Source organism: Pogona vitticeps, chromosome 1 (genome assembly GCF_051106095.1).
Source record: "Pogona vitticeps strain Pit_001003342236 chromosome 1, PviZW2.1, whole genome shotgun sequence".
NCBI lineage: Eukaryota > Metazoa > Chordata > Lepidosauria > Squamata > Agamidae > Pogona > Pogona vitticeps.
The window spans coordinates 256574648-256595347 of record NC_135783.1 but is presented as its reverse complement, the minus strand read 5'-3'; the positions used below and the strand labels follow the sequence as shown (position 1 = coordinate 256595347).

At 39.7% G+C, this 20700-nt stretch overlaps 1 protein-coding gene across 1 annotated transcript in view; it reads right to left on the bottom strand.

Annotated features, from left to right (window-relative positions):
* TNNT3 (troponin T3, fast skeletal type) overlaps positions 1-14126 on the bottom strand; it is a 35324-nt gene extending 21198 nt beyond the window's left edge. The window contains exons 1-4 of the mRNA XM_078387284.1: positions 14066-14126; positions 10355-10372; positions 4033-4044; positions 1469-1483 (exon numbers count right to left, since the gene is read on the bottom strand). Coding sequence (XP_078243410.1) covers positions 1469-1483; positions 4033-4044; positions 10355-10372; positions 14066-14126 — 106 coding nt within the window. The remainder of the gene's footprint in view (positions 1-1468; positions 1484-4032; positions 4045-10354; positions 10373-14065) is intronic.
* Between the last annotated feature and the right edge of the window lie 6574 nt (positions 14127-20700).

Here is a 20700-nt window from a genome sequence, read left to right as displayed (position 1 = left end):
TTTGTTGATCTTGTTTCTTCTCTTCCAATGTCCCACTGACACACATATGTATATTTTGTGTACATGTCAGAGCTAACAGAGAACTTGGAAGTTATGCCACATACCTGGCTCAGGAGCTTCATCAGGTGAGAAGTGTCATGGAACAAGATGCAACAAAGATGAAAACAAGAGGAACATGTTAATGCAAGGTCTTTGAACTCTGCCATGAGAGTCCAGAGGATTGGGGTCAGGGGAGAGAAAAGAGAGCAGCAGGGCATATCAGTACTTAGTGGGAAAAGAAAACTAAGAGCATTAAGCACTGCAATCCTATACATACTTACCTGGAAGTTAGTCCCATTGAACTCAATGGAGCCTACTTTTGACTGAATAGGGGATGTGCAGTTAATAAGGACCTTGTAAAGGCAGCAAATGGGGAAGGTGAACAGTGACTATCAGGTGAGAGGATTAATATTGTTTATGAATCATCTATCACCACAGCCAAGAAGAATTCACCATCATGTTTATCATGTTTATCTTGACTGTGTGTGTGTGTGTGTGTGTGTGTGTGTGTGTGTGTAAATATGGACTACAGTGGGGTCTTGACTTGAGAACTTAATCCGTATTGGAAGGCGGTTCTCAAGTCAAAAAGTCTGTAAGTCAAGTCTCCATTGACCTACAGTGCATTGAAAACCGCTTAATCCCGTAACAGGCCGTTTTTGTTCCATTTTGGTTTTTTTCTGGTCTGTAAGTCAAATCTCAGTCTGCAAGTCAAACCTAAATTTTGCGGCCAGAGAAGTCTGTAACTCAAAAAGTCTGTAAGTCAAGCCGTCTGTAAGTCAAGGGTCCACTGTATGTAATAAAACACATGGAAACCATTCAAAATACCCTCAGTTTTAGTCTCATCACATTATACGGATCAGATATCAGTAAGGGAACAAGACTGTACCTCTAGATCTCACTTCAGATCTCTACGTGTGCTTATAGAAGTGTGGCCTATGTATTATGCTGAATGCATATAGGGACAGGAACAAAGAGACTGAGTGTGACCCTGCCTGCCTCTCTGCCCATGTTTTTTGTAATAAGAACACACACACACACACACACACACACACACACGCACACGCACACGCACACGCACACGCACACACTTTCATACAGTCCTCCATTGGCTGCTCACGTAATAAAACCATATACCTTTTCTCCCTCTGTTCTAGATTTCTCTCTCTCTTTTTTGCAGACGTTTGACAGCCTCCCCCTCCCCCCGCTTACACATAAGAAATATTAAAAGGCATTATTTTCTTCAGTTACTTAATTTTAATAAAAGATGTTAAACTGGATTATTAAATCAAGAAAGTTAAAGGAGAATAGTTAAAACCGAGCAAAGTTAAGAATTATTTAATGTCACCTCCTACTTCCTAGTCCACCTTTGAATTCCTGTACACACTATCCTTTGACACAATGAAAGGAATTCAGAAGTCATGTCACATACCTGGTTCATGAACTTCTTGAGGTGGAAGGGGGAATGTCAATCGGGAAGAAGGAAAACAAGTTAGACATACAGGTTACAACCTTGCACTCTCACAAGTCAGAGTTAAAATATATAGTTTATGAATAGGTTAAAACAAAAATCAAATCAGTTATGTGTTTAAAATGAACAGGACGGAAGCAAGCATGAACAAGAAAAGAGCACTGGCATACACAAAAAGAGGGTGAGGTGGAAGAGAGACTTGCAAACAAGTATAATAATATAATAATATCAGATTACATCTCCTCGATCTACAAGTGTTAACAGAGACTACTCATGTCTTTAAAACATAATTGGCACAGGTGAAGTTCACTATCTTTTCAGATGCTGCTTTTCCTAAAAGGATATCAAGTGGGACAAAAGTTTTATTGTACAGCTAAAGGCATTTACTGTACAATACGAAGGCCAAAGTCCTGTTGCTTAGTACAGTAAGTCACACTAGAGTAGGCCCATTGAATGAGGATTTGGTGAGCCAATGCCTCCACATGGCTCATGGATTCCCATGGGCTTGCTCTGTAACTTAGGGCATGTCCAGATAGGCATTTGTCCCTGTTTGGTGCGTTGCTTGCAAATTTGTCCACCCTTTTTCCCACATGACAAGTGAATCAATTTGCCCCCTGGGCATCCCAACCCACATCTTTTTAAGCCCGTGTCAGGGGTTTCTCCTTTTTTGGCATGGTTTGGGGCACACCATTCCAAGGGTGTGCAGTCGCCAGCAACAGACTAAAATCGAGCCCTGCAACTGTCAAAACTGCTGAGACTCTTTCCGGTTTGATTTTCTGGTATCGTAAAGTGCTGGTTCAGGATATCAACAAACTAGACACTTAAGAAAGCAAAGGCTTTCTTAACATTCATTGTTAGGTTTTTTTCCCCCTCATTTTTTTTCACATGCATGTGAAAAACATTTCTTTTGTCTCCACTGGTGAGACTGGGGCATGATGGGACATTGCACATCCCTTTTCTCTGCATCTCCTGCTACTTCCCCCTGTCCCTCCCTCCCCGTCTCCAAACTTGGTGTAGCCAAAGCAGAGTGCAAAGGGCAGACAGGTTTCCGTCTGCTTTTGGCCAATGACCAGCAGCTCCCTCCCTTGTACTGCGATTTGATTTGTAGTGTTCCCCTTCCTCTCTTCCTCTGCCTATACCTGAACCCATTCACCCCTTTCCTTTCCCCCAAACTCTAGCTTTGCATAACTTGCCACTTCAGGATACCAGAATAGGGTCACTTGAGGCTGATATGCCATTTGGAGACAGGGATTGCACCACATGGCATATCAGACTTATTGAGGAGTTAAATCCCCATTGATTTAATCGGCCTAATCCAGTGCAATTTATTACACTAAGAAAAATTTTTTGGCCGCTACATATTAATTCCCCTTGTCAGAAAAGTAGAATGTGCAGTTGTCCTGTGCCATCATGTTACTTCCAGTTTATGACAATCTGAGAGGATTCTTCAGGTAAGTGAGATGCCCAAAGAGGGATTTATAATTGCCACACATCTCCCAAGTGAGTTTCCATGGCCAAATGAAAATTTGAGCTCAAGTCTCCAGAGTCGTAGCCAATCACTTGATTCACCACACTGGCTTTTTTAGCAACTAAACTATTCATATCATTATTATGCCAAATGTGTAGGAGACCCTATACTCATAAGGGTCAGCTAACTATGCAACCTTTTTAAAAAATTGATGTCCTGGATTAATTAGGCATTCAAATTAAATTAGATTTGGTCTAATTTTTAAAGGAAAGTGTGCACAGCAGCAGGCTGTACAGCTGTAGAAAAAATATAGCATGTCCCTTGGTACTTAGAGTTTCAAGAACTCTTGTGGTTCTACATCCATGTGTGCGTGCACATGCATATGCACACACGTGAAATGGGGGAAAGACATAACTACGAGTTTTGGGTTATGTATTTGCATGTTTTGTGTGTGTAATGTGAGTTTACAGTGTGTGTGTGTGTGTGTGCGTGTGAATGCGTGCATGCATGTGCATGCGCACGTGCCTGAGAGAGTAGGAATGTGGGAAAGAATCACTCATCTGTCCTAGGGGTGCTTCTGGTGAGCAGTCCCTGGAAGATTCACAGGAAACAACTGTGGCTCAGAAAGGGTTCCTATGTCTGGTCTAATGCCAGGAGTAGCTTCTGGTCCAACAAAGCAGGCGCCTTTTCCCCAAATGTAGTGCCTTCCCTTGCTCAGAACACAGGTTGCCTGTGTCTAAAGACTTGTGTAGGTAACAATCTTGTGATTAACAAAATCCCATCCTTAGCAGGTTCTCAGTTGGTGAACATACAAAAGATCACTGAAGTCTATGCAAACATCCTTGTTGATACATAGTGAGTGTCTGCTCTGTATTTAACTTGACTGTTTTTATGCCTGATGTTACCCTTTGCTAGTTTAAAGAGACAAACCATTTATGATCACAAATATTGATGTTCAGGTAGTGTGTTGCCTTCCTGTTCTCTTCCATCATCTTTATATTCTTGCACACACTAACATGAGATGGAAAGAGAAATATTCAGAAGTCAGATCACATACCTGGTACATGAACTTCACCAGATGGGAAGTATCATGGATGGAACAAAATTGAAGCAATAGAAAATGAGAATATTAGAGAGGAGGAAAAACCAGCATTACAACAGCCTTAAAGTAATTCTAAACAGTGACAGAAATAATGCCAGTTCATTATAATAATGCTATATTAATATAACTTTTATCAATGTAATTAGATACGACCAGAAAGGATTAAATGTGTATAAGCAAATGCAAATGCTTTATAGTAAAGAAGAGAATGCAGGTCATGCAGATGCAGAGCAGGAAATGTAAACGGTTTAGACCATGCAAATGATGTGTAAGCTGAAAAGCACTTCTACTGTTTTATTAACGCAGCTATTCTATTCCTTTTACCAGACATCTACACATTTCAAAGACTGGGGGAACCTATGGAGCACATCCACAAAACAACCTGGATATGCCAAGAGCTCATCCCCTTCTTTTACCCCTCACACATACACTCCACTAGATGGTACAGAGAACTGTGGTGACACCAATATGCCCCAGGCATTCTCCTCAACTGACTTTTCCATCAGCCAACTTGGTGCCAATGCTGCTGCTTCCAGACACAGAGATGTCAAGAATGCAGTCTTTGCACATGCTGTCATGATTGTCTGTCTATTGTATGGAACTTTCAGCACAGGACTTCAACCCAGATCCATGAGTTGGGGGAGGGGGTGAGGGACACAGTTGACCCATAAGGAAGTGGGAGGACACAGTTAATCTTTACAACTAAATCCTGACTTGAACCAGGGTTATAGGCAGCAAGCTTTAACAGTCTATGGATGATGAAAATCTCCCCTTCCTCTGAAGAATGGATCTAGTGTTTGAAGGTGACCTAACGGCATATACATAGGCAAGTAAATAATGTTTTACATGATAAGCACATGATGAGATTCAGCAACACACTAAAATGCAGGGCAAACTTGAAAGTGATTTCAGTTAAAAGTGAACAGAACAAATATGTATTTTATTTTAACCATATTTTAAAGTTATGCCTGATGTGTTTTAAAAATCATCCTTCATACTAGTCAGAATCGTATAGAATGACCTATCTAACCGGGATGAGAGAGCTAGTCCTAAAGCAAACTGGATCATCCAGGTGGATTCATATTCATGAGTTCAAAGTTTGGGCTGCATTTTGCCACATACTCACACACAGTTTCCATTATATGGGCAATCCTAAATCTCATATAAGAGCTAGTTTCTACAACACGTTTTTCATCTATGAACATATGTGAGCGCTGCCATGCCAGGAAAAAAAAAGCTTTTGTGGTTTCAAATCCAATGTAATGTTTTCCCACCTGCATTCTTGTACATAGATTCCCCAGTAGGGGAAACGTTATATTAGAATTAGCAGCAATATAAACCAGTGGACATAAATGCCATTAAGAGACAGCTTAAGGCACTACGTTTTCCACTTACAAATTCAGCACTGAGACACCATAAGACATACCTTCTTCCTGAGCTTCTTCAGGTGATAAACATTGTAAAAGGAGGAGAAAGAACAAGAGAAAAAATGACTATTAAAATAAGAAACATGACATTAGAATTCCTCAAACTGTATGAGGAACATGGAATTGTAAAGGAGAGACTTCAGAATCAATACAATACCAATGTCATATCATTCTTACAGTAATAATGTTTGAAAGAACTTCCACCAACTCCTCATATTACTTCAAGATTTATGTTTGTTATTTTTAACAGGAACACAGTGTTTGAAATCCTTTTGCCTAGCGTAGTAAGTCATGCTACAGTAAGCTCACTGAATCAGTGAGGACTTGCTGTTCCAAAGTAAGTCACAGCTAGAGTAGGCTCCTTTGGTTTAATGGAACTTCCTGAGGAATTGCCTCATCAATTCCCCACTGACTCAGCAAGCCAACTCTAGTGTGACTTCCTATGTTAAGCAACAGTATTTCAGCCAATATGTGTGCTGAGTATACCAATGAGACAGTCCATATGAATGTCAGAACATAGGAATGTAACAAAAGGCCTGCTAGATTGGGCCAAAGCTCTGTTTAGTCCAGCACAGTGACTAAAAAGATGCCCATTGAAAGCCCATTGAAGGTAACAGCCTCATTTTCCTTATGCTCTTCAGCAACTCAAAACATGCTGCTTTTGATATCAGAGGTGACAATGTGGGTTGGCAATATCTACTTGTTCACGCCCAGAGTGGTCGACCAGACCAGATGGATGGGATACAAATCAATCAAATCAAATCAAATCAAATCAAATCAAATCAAATCAAATCAAATCAAATAAATAAATAAATAAATAAATAAATAAATAAATAAATAAATAAATAAATAAATTTTTGTATCTGCCACAGATCCACTTAAGGGATGGTGGCCAGAAAACATTCCCCATGCCTGATCTAAAATATTTTGCAGTTAAACATCCTTCGCCTAACAAAACACCTTCCTTAGCAGATCCTCACTTGACATACACCTGTTAGATCACAAGTCAATGGAAAAACTGTGGTTCATATATGCTGAGAATCTGGCTTCTCAAGTAACAATGTGTTCTTGTGATACTGCTTGATCCATGTCATATTTGTTTGTGTGTGAGAGATAGATAGATAGATAGATAGATAGATAGAGAGAGAGAGAGAGAGAGAGAGAGAGAGAGAGAGAGAGAGAGAGATCAATGGTTACAAATGTAAATCTTAAGGTATTGTGTTGCCTTCCTGTTCTCTTCCATCACCTTCAAATTCTTGAACATATCAAAATAGGATGGAAAGAGAAAAATTTGGAAGTCAGGTCACATACCTGGTTCATGAGCTTCACCAGGTAAGAAGTATCATGGATCAAGCAAAATTGAGGCAATAGAGAATGAAAATATCATAGAAAGGGGAAACAGCACGATTATAACAGCCTTGAAGTAATTCAAGATGGCATCAAGAATAAGATCAGCTCATTACAGAAAAGCAAGTTAATGCTGTTAAATATGAATAGCGATAAAGAAATGTGTCTAGGCAAAAGCAAAATGTTAGATCATAGAATATAGCATGATGTCGCTGGAGAGTTAAGAGAAAAATGCAGAGCACACAGGTGCAGGATAGGAAATGTAAATAGTTTAGGGCATGCAAATCATGTGAAAGCTGAGAAGTGCTTATTCTGGTTTACTGACAAAGCTGTTGCATCCCTTCTACCAGATTTATGGGGATAAGGGAAACTCATTGGGCACAATCAGCTCCACAGCGTAAGTGGGCCAATGGTTCATTGCCTCCTGTTCCCCCTCATTCACATGTACATGTTCTTTCAAATGGTATGGATGTGGTGTGATGACACTAATATGTCTCAAACATTCTTCACAAGTGGATTTTCCACTATTGGCACAGGGGACTCAGTATCTGCCTTTTTCGAGAAAAGGACATGACCGCTTCCAGCCATAAACTGGAGCAGAAACCAAAGAGATGGTGCTCTCCTAAGCTTCAACCAATGGGTCCACACTAGAGATGGGGGTATTCATATATGAATGCAAATATTCCCACACAGGGTGGAAATAATGAGGGTCCAGCACCATGGGGTCGGACCGCTGCTACTGACCCTGCAGAGGTTTCCTATTGCGCCGTTGTCTGCAATCGATTACCCAGTCCTGACAGGAGGCGGGATGACAAGCCTCTCTACTAGGTTGGAGAGTGGCTAATTCATTGCGGAGAACAGGATAGAAAGCCTCTGCTGAGTCGGTGGCAGCGGCGAAATCGTGAGTGGATAGTCCGACCCCATGGGGCCAGACCCTCGTTATTTCCATCTATGCATGGGTATTCGTATTTGTGTACGAATACAAATACCCCCATCTCTAGTCCACACTATTCTTTCAAACAAAACTGAAGTAGTACACATGGTTTCAAAACAAAGCACCTTGCCAGGAGATATCCTCTTTTTGTTGCAATAGACACATTTATCCCTCTGACGACCAGATATTTTTGACTGGAGTTAAATGTTAAGGGCCTAACAAACAGCACATGAAGTATACATTGGTTTCAGATCAAAGAGTGATGGGGTACTTCAAAGGATCAAAGTCTTCAAAAGTTTTTAGATGCTGGTAGTCTCTCTGTTGCTTTGGTAGCAAAAGACCATCATGGTTCTTTTCCTGGGGAATGAATTTATTGACTGAAGGTAAATCCACCCTTCTCTGCCTTCCCCATATTTCTCTGTCCACCTATTTTGAAATACAGTCAGTTTCTAACTGAGTAGTCATCTGGTCTGTGGCACCAACACAGTTTTGCCAAGGGAGATTAGTCCTTCTGTGTTAATGCCATTAGATTAAGCTTTAACGTTAATACTTTGCTTTCTCTTGTTCCTTTTCTTCTGCCATCACAAGATCCCTTTAATCAAACAAAATACATTTTTGAAAAGAAAAAGAGAGAAATCTAAAGACAACATCACATACCTTCTTCTGCTTCTTCAGATGGGAAATGCCATGGGAATAAGAGGCAGAACAAAGAGAGAAAAAATATTAATACAGCTGCTAGGACTTAGAAACTCTTTTGCTAGCTGAGGCTGGAGGGATTAGAGAAATACAAAGTATAGAACAGGGACCAACCACCTTAGGAGAAGACAGATGCAGGTCAGGCAAAGATGTAAATCCAGAAACCAGGAAGGCACTCTTCATAGAAAGGTACATGCAGATTAAAGGGGAGAAACATCTAGCCATGTAATCTCACATTGAAATTAACGTTTTTCATCCAACAAAAAGGAAGAAAGAACATTAGATAAGAAAAGAAAAATAGGGAAAGGACATTTCTTTCCTGAGAGAAGTAGCCTGTATTTGGTTAGCACCCTTGACAGTCTCTTTGTAAAACTGACAAGTAGCTGAAGATGGAGTTTGAAAAGTATCATCATTCACAAGAACCCTAAAAAATTACTGTATTTTTCTTGACTACCTTTATGATACTGCTTTAAAATTTAGGCAGATTAGGGAAATGCATTGGTTCCGAGCAACATAGTAGAAATCTAAAATAACTAGGTCTTTATGGGACACTGACTATATTGCTATTTTTCCCATCATCTACATAACATAAATCTTGTCTCAGTATTTTCAGTGACAAAATATGATACTTTCTATGTTTTTGTCACCATGAGAAGGTTTTTTTTTCCTTATCTCATTTTCTTCTAGGGTGAAATTTAGCACTACTAAAGCACCCCTCATTTCATTTCCAAAGTCAGAGCTTCCTAGACAATCAGAAGGTTTAAGTTGTTTGGTTAGACACAAAAGCAAAGGAGCAAAGCTTCTGAAGAGAAATTTCTTCAGGGAATCTGTTTTTTCTAAATATTTTTCAAAGGATTTCAACATTTCTTGGAAAAGAAGCAGAGACGTTCACTCCCATGCTTAGAGTCCCCAGTCAGAAGCTTTCAATTAGAATTCAGTTATGCTTCAATCAAGCATAAAATATATATTTTCAAAAGGTCACAGAATGGAAGCTACAGGAATTTGTTTTTAAACTATTTTTTAAAGAGGATTGCAACATTTTCTTAGAAAAGGCATCAGATAAATAAATATTAAAAGTGCACTTTGAGTGCAAATCCTGGTAAGCCCCATGCCTCTTTGCAACCAACAGGGAAAAAACTGGAACCAAGGGACACGAACATTTGCCCCATCTGGGCAAGCCTATAAGATGTGATAACATTAAACTTGGAGGAAAATAACTTCCTTTTACTAAACTTGCAAGACACATTTGCACAATCATGTGTGAGAATAAGAAACCTATAAACAAAATGAGCAATGAAGACTCCCCGTTAAAATCCAACAAACAATAGATTCAGCTATAATGGACCTATACAGGAGGGATTCTTCTAAACTCCATCTTCTAAGCCTTTCTGTAAAGCTGTACAGGAACTTGTCAAATCATTATTCAGCTAAAGATGATATACAAGATGATATCCAGGGAGTCTCATATTATCAGCAAGTATACTTTACTTATTGTACAGATGGTAGCTTGTTTTGAATGGAAATATTAAATTTCTACCATCACAAATTTGATTCTAATTCTGCACTTATGAAGGACAGAAAGTGAATTCAGTTCAACACAGAGTGGAACAATCAGATAAATACTTCAGTATGATGTTAGTTCTGTAACATGCATATAATATACTGTATGTCAAGATCTACATCTTGGGCTTGATCTGGCCTTCACTCCAGTTTTGAACCTAAAGTGTTTGGACTGGTTCTTTACATAACATTCAAGATCATCTTTAGCAGGCAATGACAAAGAGAGGGGTAAATGACAGGCAGTGAAAGAGTTGACTATCAAGGAATAATAGGGGGAAGAGATGCTACAGTTTGGGTGGGGTGGGGTGGTTACCTTCTTCTTCATACTCCTCTGCATTGAGATAAAAAAGAAAACAAGAAAAGCAGCAGAATCAACAAAATTGCTTAGCAATTGCAACACAAGGACTGAAAGGACTGAAGTGCACAGGAAAACTTCACTGAGGATATAAGCATGCTTACTTTATACAAAGCAGAAACAATACAAAACAGACAAAAATATTTCCATGGTTTTCTGAGAAATTTTAACTCAAATCTCTGAAGGCAACTGAAAGGGAATAATAACAACAATGAGCTGGGTGTTGTTCTTTGTGATAATATGAGATTTGGTGGAGATTGAAAAGGTACATTAAGAAATTTTAATAAAGATTTGGACGTGCCCTGAAATAAGATTCAGCCTCAGATTTCACCAAAATAACTTGTGTCTGTAAAACAGGGGTAAGATGAAGAACAATCCACAAACTCCACTCACCAAATGATTTCTGCAGAGAATAATGTTGTTCACTGTTGTACAGTTAGACCCATGTGATTGTATTCATACAATCTCCTAGGTGATGGAATGGGTTCACGGATCACTAAGTTAAGGCCTGATGTTAATGAAATTTCCTTTGTGAAACTCCTTAGTGTAATTAACCAGAGGCTGTTAAAACCCATGATAATTTTTTTTGTGAAGCTGTTCCATCAATAGCAAAATCCTGGTGTTGCTGTTTTTTTTCAAAAATCTGGGTTTATTTCATTAAAATATTTCTATAGCTGGGAAAAGTAACATTTTTGGAGTCAGTGTAGGCATCCTTCAGTCTCGAGAACTATGGTAACATACTCTGAATAGAGGTCTTGGAAGAGTATCTAGTGTGGCTGAGAAGGCCAATTTGAGAGTGAAAGTCCCTTCCACACGGAAGACAAATACAATCTGTCCCCTGACAAGCTCCCTGATTTTGCTGGTTTTGGGACTGCCTCTTTGCCTCAGCCTGCTGAACAAGTGTCTCTTCAAACTGGGAGAGGCTATGCTGCACCGCCAGCTTCTAGAACCCCCCAGCCAACATGAAGACTGAAGGGGGATAGAAGATTGAGGGGGGATATGATAGCACTTTCCAAATACTTGAAAGGTAGTCATGCACATGAGAAGCAAGATCTGTTCTTGATCAAGTCAGAGTGCAGGGCATGTAATAATGGGCTCACATCACAGGAAGCCAGATTTAGGCTGAATATTAGGGGGGGATCACAACTGTTAGAGCAGTACAACAATGGAACCAATTACCTTAGGAGGTGGTGAGCACTCCAATGCTGGAGGCATTCAAGAGAAAATTGGACAACAATCTGTCAGATCTGCTTTGACTTTGACTCCTGCATTGAACAGGGGGTTGGACTCCATGGCTTTATAGGCCCCTTCAGACTCAATTATTCTATAATTCTATGATTAATAGCCATGAGGTTTCTTGGCAGTTTTAATTCAAGAACTAACTTTTCACAGCTCTGTATATTTCATTTCCAGTAGAGGCGTCTAGTGTGGAATATGCTATCCTAATTATTTTTGGTAATGGAGCTAGTGCATAATATATAATAAGATATATTTTATCCTCCATTTCCTATGATACAATCTCTGAGGCTGCTGGCATCACATGTGAGCAGGGAGAAACATTCCAGATGAGGTTTATTATACATTCTCACCACAGCATTATGTGGGGGGGGGGAATCATTCTGACATACTATCTCCTTGAATTCTGCAGGAGTCCAATTACAGATTGGTTTGTCAATAAATCCTAAATTCAGCATACTAACCAAAAAATGATCCATTGGGCTGAAATCCTTGGGATTTTGTTCACATGTAACCATACTTCAGATCACACATCTAGAAAAGGTATTACGACAAAGCTCACAACTTGAGGTGCATGAGTACAAGCTGCAATTGTCTATTATATTCTGTTACATGATATGAACTATTCCATCAAGTATTTTAAGCATAAAAGATATGCCTCCGTATAAAAGTCAGTGCTATATTGTCTTCCAATCCAACTTCACAGTTCTGTAACTCAGGTTCCTCATAAAAAAAGGGAAAGGCTTGTTAGACATTCATGTCATTGGTCTTCAGTCCAAAGAGAAGAGAAGCTATGTTGCCATGAGCAGACATCCAATGCTGATAAAGTAATTTCACATTTGGCTCCAGTACAGAAAAGCCAGTGCCAACAGCTTTTAGCGGCTTTTAAAAGCAACATATTGCTTTCAACAATGAACATGTGCATATTAACAAGCACAGAGTAACACACATACAATGCACACCTTTATATATATATTTGAAATAGTTGGTTTCCATCTATAATTTTGCATGAAGGATGTAAGATAGAGAACTATCTAGTTATTTGTTCCCCAATTGTATATATAGTATACATTAAGTACCTTAAGAAAGCAATGTGTTTCAAAATGCAAAAGTTGGAGTCAGTCTAAAAACAAAACATCTTTGAGAAGAGTGTCAAGACATACACTCCATGGGACTGCAGAATTTTACAGAGCTTGAAATGAATAAGCAAGACAAAAAAGAGAACTTTTCAAGGGCTCCACAGTTTAAAAAAAGGGGGCCACCAACAGTGACAGCTCTACAGGAAAAGAGCAAACTCAGTGCATGGGGCTAGATATTTGATATGATGGGGGGATGAGTAACAAGCATGGAAGATGAAATCCAAAAATGTGAAATAGAATGTTGGTTTTATGACAATGTCAACACAAATCAGAATGAGAGAAATGTAGAAAAATAAACAGAGTGCATATAGATTCCAGTCAGGATGCAGGTATGCTGCCATCTTTGAAGTCCACCACTTAGGCTCACTGATCCTAATGGGGGTTGCAGGCAGCAGCATTGTGCCAGTTGGAGGATTTCCACTTGCTTTTCAGTGGCTATTGGGCAAACTCTGTTTTGCTTGCCTCATGCTACATGTGCTGGCCATGGTACCAACAGGAGAGGGCACCGTTAGGTTGTGCATTAGGTACCCTTGTTCATGCCAAGTAGCTGCTTTATTCCACAGCCATCTCCTCTGACCAAACAGGGTCACAGACAAAATAGGGGTATGGAATAAGGAAAAGGGGCTGGAAAAAGTTAAGAGATATCTTCAAGACATAGATAATTTTAACTGAATAAAAAAATTTTAATATCAGATGTTACTGAGTACATTTTTTAAAAAATGAATGCACGTTCAAAAAGGAAATCAGGAAAAATGAAGCATTTTGTGGCATTTCATACTCACCCTCTACTTGCTCCCTATATAAAAGAGAGAGAGAGAGAGAGAGAGAGAAAGAAAGAAAGAAAGAAAGAAAGAAAGAAAGAAAGAAAGAAAGAAAGAAAGTTCAGACTTGTTAACACTGTAATCCAGTGGATGTTTACCTGGAAATAAATCTTACTATTTTCAACAGGTCTAACTACATCTGATTGATGCCTATATTCTTCTTAAATGTTAACTCTTGTCTGACTGAGTTGCTGCTCATAAATCTAATTCATGTTATACACTTTAACCTTAGCTTCAAAGTAGCTAATATAAAAAATTGAATTATCACAATTTATTCTAGTTGCTGAAAAAATAAACAATGAATGTACCACACATTAAGCCTAGAGGCAGTGTATTTGAATCCTGTTCCTCAAATATTCACTAGCATCCCCCTTCCATTTTGTTAAAAAGCAAAGGTAACCTGTCAGTAAGCTAAAAGAAACCCATGTTGATACAATAACTTAAATCAGAACTTGTTTAACATCTTGACTAACCTGGAGAATTCTGTAGAACATAAAAGTCTGTGAAATATTTTGTGATTTTTGAGCTTGTCATCTCGTTATTCTGGTCCTTCAAGTCTCCCCTCAGATCTTAATTTCCTTGCAATGCTACTTCTATGGACCATTCTACCTTTGCCTTGCCTTACTGCTCCCCTGCCAACTCATTAATGTCACAGTTAATCTTCATTTTCCCAGCACTGTACTAGGAGGAACCTGGGAACTACAGGCCAGTCAGCCTGACATCCATCCCAGGCAAAATTCTGGAACAAATCATAAAGCGGTCATTGTGCAGGCACCTAGAAAACAATGCAGTAATAGGTAGAAGCCAACACAGATTTGTCAAGAATAAATCCTGCCAAACTAATTTGACCTCATTTTTTGATCGGGCCACCTCCCTGATACAGGGAATGCTGTAGACCAGTGGTTCTTAACCTTGGGTTATTTAGGTGTTTTTGGACTGCAACTCCCAGAAGCCTTCACCACCAGCCATGCTGGCTGGGGTTTCTGGGAGTTGCAGTTCAAAAACACCTGAGTAACCCAAGGTTAAGAACCACTGCTGTAGACATAGTATATCTTGACTTCAAGAAAGCTTTTGACAAAGTGCCCCATGATATTCTGATTAGCAAGCTAACTAGATGTGGGCTGGATAGATCAAGTGTTAGGTGGATTGACAATTGGCTACAGAATTGTACTCAGAGGGTGATGATTAATGGGTTCTTCTCTAACTGGGAGGAGGTCACAAGTGGGGTACCCCAAGGCTCAGTCCTGGGCTTGGTGCTCTTCAATATCTTTATTAATGATTTGGATGAGAGAGTGCAGGGAATGCTTGTCAGATTTGCAGATGATACCAAATTGGGCGGAATAGCTAATACCCTAGAACAGAGGTTCCTAACCCCTGAGCCGCAGCCTGGTGCCGGCCTGTGGCCTGAGCCAGACCGGGCCACGGAGACAGACCTCTTACAGAACCCTGCACACACTCCCCCCACAGCCCCTTTGCACATGCATGCGTGTGCCAGTGCCCATGCAACAGCTCCCCCACCCTTTTGTGCATGCACACGAGGGCTGCCTCTCAGTTTGCACATGTGCATGAGTGCCCACGTGCCTGCATGAGCACCCTCCGACTCCTTTGCACATGTGTGCAAGTGCAAAGGGGTGCCCCGCCTTGCCCACCCAGTCTGCAGGGTTAAAAAGGTTGGGGACCCCTGCCCTAGAAGACAGAAACAAAATTCAAAATGGCCTTGATAGGATGGAATGAGAAGGATCTTGGAATTGCTGTAGATCACAAACTAAATATGAGCCAACAGTGTGATATGGCTACAAAAAAGGCAAATGCTATTTTTGGCTGCATTTCTCTTCAGATCGTATAAATCTTTCGCAGTAATAGAAGTATAGTTTCCAAATCGTATGAGATGCTAGTCCCCTTCTATTCAGAACTGGTTAGGCCTAACATCGGGTATTGTGTCCAGTTCTGGACACCACACTTCAGGAAGGATGCTAACAAATTGGAACAAGTTCAGAGGAGGACAACAATGATGATCAGGAGGCTGGAAACCAAGCCTTATGAGGAAAGTCTGAAAGAATTGGGCATATTTAGCCTTGAGAAAAGAAGACAGAGGGGGGAGTATGATAACAATTTTCAAATATTTGAAAGGCTGTCATACAGAGGAGGGGCAAGATTTGTTCTCGATCATCCCAGACTGCAGGACACGCAACAATGGGTTCAAGGAAACCAGATTTCAGTTGAATATCAGGAAAAACCTCGTAACTGTTAGAGCAGTACAACAGTGGAACCAGTTACCTCGGGAGTTGGTGAGTGCTCCAACACTGAAGGCATCCAAGAAAATCTTAGATAAACCTGGCAGATGTGCTTTGATTGTATTCCTATATTGAGCAGGGGGCTGGACTTGATGACCTTGTAGGCCCCTTACAACTTCACTTTTCTATGAATCTATGCCTTTGCTGGGGTTTCTTCTTTAAATTACTAATTGATATAACACACTGAATAGCCAAGCTGTTAGTACTGATTGTTTTCTTTTGTCATTAACTTCTGCATTTCTTGTGCTTAATCTGCAGTTCTAGTGCGAATCAGAGAAAAGCTTCAAGGGTACAGTATATTGCTGCTGCTCATCCTTATTCCACACAGAAAACTCAAAACAACTGTCACACTATCAGAAGATTCAGTACTGCAGCCCAAACAGACAAACAGGGAAGCTGTCCAATAAGGAGGTAGTAATACATTACGGTCCAAGAGACACTCTTTCGAAGCTGTCATATTTGGAAAATCAGCATGCAAGGAGTGCCCCTTGCTTCCTGCTGATGACTAATCAAACATAAAGCATGCTAATTTGCAGCTTGTCAACTGTTAGAAGATCGTCACATGTTTACTTCTTCAATCAGCTCTTCTCCTAATTGCAAAGCTCTCCATCTCATTTGTTTTGACCTTCATCTCTTGGTCTCCCTTTGGTGTTCAGATAAAACCAAATGTCTGGATCCAAAAGAAGACAAGGCACTACATACCTTACACAGTATGCCAAAGTACCATTTTCAACTAGTGTCACTTTTGTATTATTACACTACAGCATGGTGCAGCATGTACATATCCTTTTTCTGATCAGTTATGAAGATCATAGGATTCTCCCTATCTTATCAGTCAGTGAAGGAGTGCTTTTCTTATGTTCTCTCACTACATCACTTCCAGCTTTCTCTGTGTTCAGTCCAAATTACATATCTATAAAATTATACTCAACACACATTCCTAATATTGAGATTAATGTTACTACTTGTTAGGAAGGTGTCTTGAAAAAAAGAGAGGGTCTCCTTAGTCCCTGAATTTAGACACTTGGCTCTAGGAACTCTAGGTCCCATGAATCTGTTAAATTAATTGGCAATTTGTACATACGATCTTGACTGTGGAACAGAATTTTAGTCTTTCAATTTGTGGGAGCAAATGGCGCCTGTTAAAAAAAAATCACACACACACACACACACACACACACACACACACACACACACACACACACACACACACACACACACACACACACACACACACACAGCCTTTTAATACCCAGGATCACTACTTACACTTCTTCGGTATCAGACATGTTGGCAGTAGGTTTCTAGATGAAAGAACAAATGAAAGGCAGAATAAGTGTTATGTTGCATGCATGTTTATCATTGAGAGGAATACCTGTAGAGCGATAGCAGTTTAACTCATTGTAAATGAGACTGTTTTAACAATAAACTTATGACAAAACCAATAACCAAACAGTATTTTAACCTGTCATATGCCCAACCAGAATCTTTCCTTTGCAACAACACATCATATGTTTAACACCCAGAAAAGAGTGAATGTCCAAGGCCACTTTTCAAACCCACCAAAGCATTTCCACACTGCTAATGCAGCCCTTGTAGAAACCAGTCCTATACCACGCCATGTAGATGGTTTCCAACAATGTTTAAACCTGGCAACAACCCAGTTTTTTTCTATCTTTACAAAACAGCAATAAAATTAACTACCACTAATAACAATTTATGCACAATGGCTGGATTCCTGTTGACATAATTACACTTGTGGAAGGGTGGTAATTTCACCAGCAGGGGGTGATTTTTGGTAATTAAAATTTTTCTTCTGTCCTGAAGATTTACTGACTCCCTTTTATCACCTAGAAGCTGTGGAAATTGTGGGACACAAGGATGAAATCTTTAATTACGAAAAATGTCTGTTGCGGATGACATTAATGGTAGGAGGAAGTTTTCAGTAAATACTTCCTCCTTCCATCCTGCAGCTCTCACAGCTTCTGTGTGATGAACGGGATTACACAGGAGCTGGAAAAGCCACAGAACAGAAACAATTACCAAAAATTGTCCCCCTGCTAGTGACTTAATCATCTTCTGCAAGTGTACACTATACAACAGAATGTTAGCCAATGCATTATATCGTTCCTTCCATATATATTCTCAAATCACTCCTGTAAAGAGATTTAAAGACTGGGAAATAGAGGCTGCATGTGGGTGGAGATGATCTGGCTTTTTACTCTAGGTCCCAGCCTAACATTCTGCCCTCTGGCCTCACTGATCAGACTTGCTATATGGAATGCAGTAGATATACATGATGGACATGTAGATGTATACAGACATTAGTAGTTGTTAAGTTTACAGGGTTTGTGTTCATACAGTGACAAATATGAGTATATCAGCTATGTTCTCATTTATAACAAATGGACAAAAAAAATGCCAGAACTCACAGGATTACTTGGGTAATGTCATTTGACTGGCTCTTGTATTTTCTACACTCAACTTTTATATTCCAGGTAATATCTGGAAAAGGCTGGAATCATAAGCGATTCTATTTTCACTTGACAACAGAAGGGCTTCCTCAGTCCCCAGCTGCAACAAATGGCTCTGCACAACTAAGGATGCCAGAGAAATACAGTATCATTTTTGCTCAGAAGGACTTCATGTTCCTCCATTTCATCAGCAGGACTTCCTGCATAAGCTAGGTAATGCAGAGGCCCCCATTTCCCAAAAGAAGAAGCAGTTGGAACAACAACAGAGCCAACCCTTTTGTGATGACTCTTAGCTATGCCTTTGCAGAAACTATTTTGAAAGAGGCACAGAACCTCAAGGAGTTCAGGGATAAGCCCTGCAGGAGAGACGTTATCCCACAACCATCTAAATCCATGATGGATGGAGCTTTAATTAGAAAGCAGAGCTCCTCCTTGGGAAACCCAAGCCTTGCCTTGACTTCATTACTCAGCTGATACATGAGAAGAGTCTTGAAGGAAGAGGCAGATGGATGCGCGTCCTAAAGGAACATCTGTGGCTCACAAGGTTTCTATTTCAGAAGGATCCAATAATCCCAGAGGCAACAGTCCTGCCATATAAGGGATCTTACCCGGTTCCCAGGGACAACACTGAGTGATACCATGTAAACAGCCAGAATGGTGTGTGCCTGCACAGCCCCTTGCACTATGCTGGGGGACTCCAAAGATTCCAAACATAAACTCTTGACAACAGGACAGCAGGCAGACACTATTATTTGGTTTAGAGAAAGGACAGAGTGACAGCCATTCCTAGTGAAGAGAACGGGACAGATGATCCGTCAAAGTTTCTTTCCAATCTGTTTCCCAAACTGATCTTGTAAGGTTTCTGACCACTACATTTATTTGGACCTTTTAATGTTTCATGGATTTGGGATTTCTTTTCTTTAGACATAAAAAATAAATAACAGCTAGAGAGGCAGTATACAGGTTGCTGCTAATTTTGGCTCTTAAGTAGAAAGTGGTCAAAGACCAAGGGTATATCATCTGACATTGCTGGAGGGACAAATGAACTGTGAGTAAGTGGGAAGTGGTTGTGCTGCTCCTCAAAGTTTCTGATGCTGACCTGAATGTTCATTTGGTTACAATAGCAACTTAAATGACAGCCAGAGAGATGTGTAGCCATTCTCAACCTTTTTTTGGCCACAGTCATAAACACAATATGAACGAAATCAGGCCAAATCAGCATTGTATAAGTTGCTTAACGAACCTTATAAGGTGGTGTGTGAAGAACTGTTTCCAGTCTATGGCTCTCTTCAAATGTGCCATGGTCCCCCAAGAAGCCATATGGCCCCTGTTGAGAATGGCTGAAGTGCACTGAGAGTCAGACTAGGACTCAGAAGATATGGGTTCAACTCTCCTGCTTGACTGTGGAAAGTCGGGATGTGTGTGATACTGCTGAAACCACTCTTTAGACATGCCACATACTGTCACCTTGAAAACCCTATTAGGGCTGCCATAAGCTAGAATCAACTTAGCAGCACATCACAACAACATAGAAGATTATTTGTTTTTAGTACAAATACAAATTGCATCAATAGGAAAGCTATGCTCATTTTTTACAGATCTGATATAAGCCTTTTAAAAACACATCGGTTTAAGCAAATAGATTCACTTTCTTCCTCTACCAAAACTTTGCTGAAATGTTCCCATATCTTTTTAAATGTTTGGTCATGAAATTCTCATGAACAGACTGGGAATAAAACAAAACAGCTGAAATCCTGTTGCTTAGCAAAATAAGTCATATGAGAGTAGGCCCACTGATTCAATGGGGATTTGGCTGAAACAATTATATTTATTTATTTATTTATTTATTTATTTATTTATTTATTTATTTATTTATTTATTTATTTATTTATTTATACATACTCCACCCATCTGGTCTAAAAGAGGACTCTAGGCAGCTAATTTACGAAGTAAATTCCATTTATTCCATTTATTCCAATAGGCCTACTCTAGTTGTGACTTACTGTGATAAAGTAGGTCACAACTAGAGTAGGCCCATTTGAATCAGTAGAATTTATAGTGGAGTTGACTCACCAAATCCCAAATGACTCAATGGGCCTACTCTAGTATGACTTACTACACAAAGCAACAGGATTTCATCCAGTTTATTTCACATATAGGTTAAGTGAAATTGCAAGTGAAACAAACAGGACATCACAAACTGTAACAACACTATGATTGTACTATGGCTTGTACAATATAGTTTGGGAGCTATATTTATTAATAAAGTAATTTGTTTCTTTGACAGTATCTGCAGAAACCATTTATAAATATACATGTGCCTATGTATACTTGCAAATA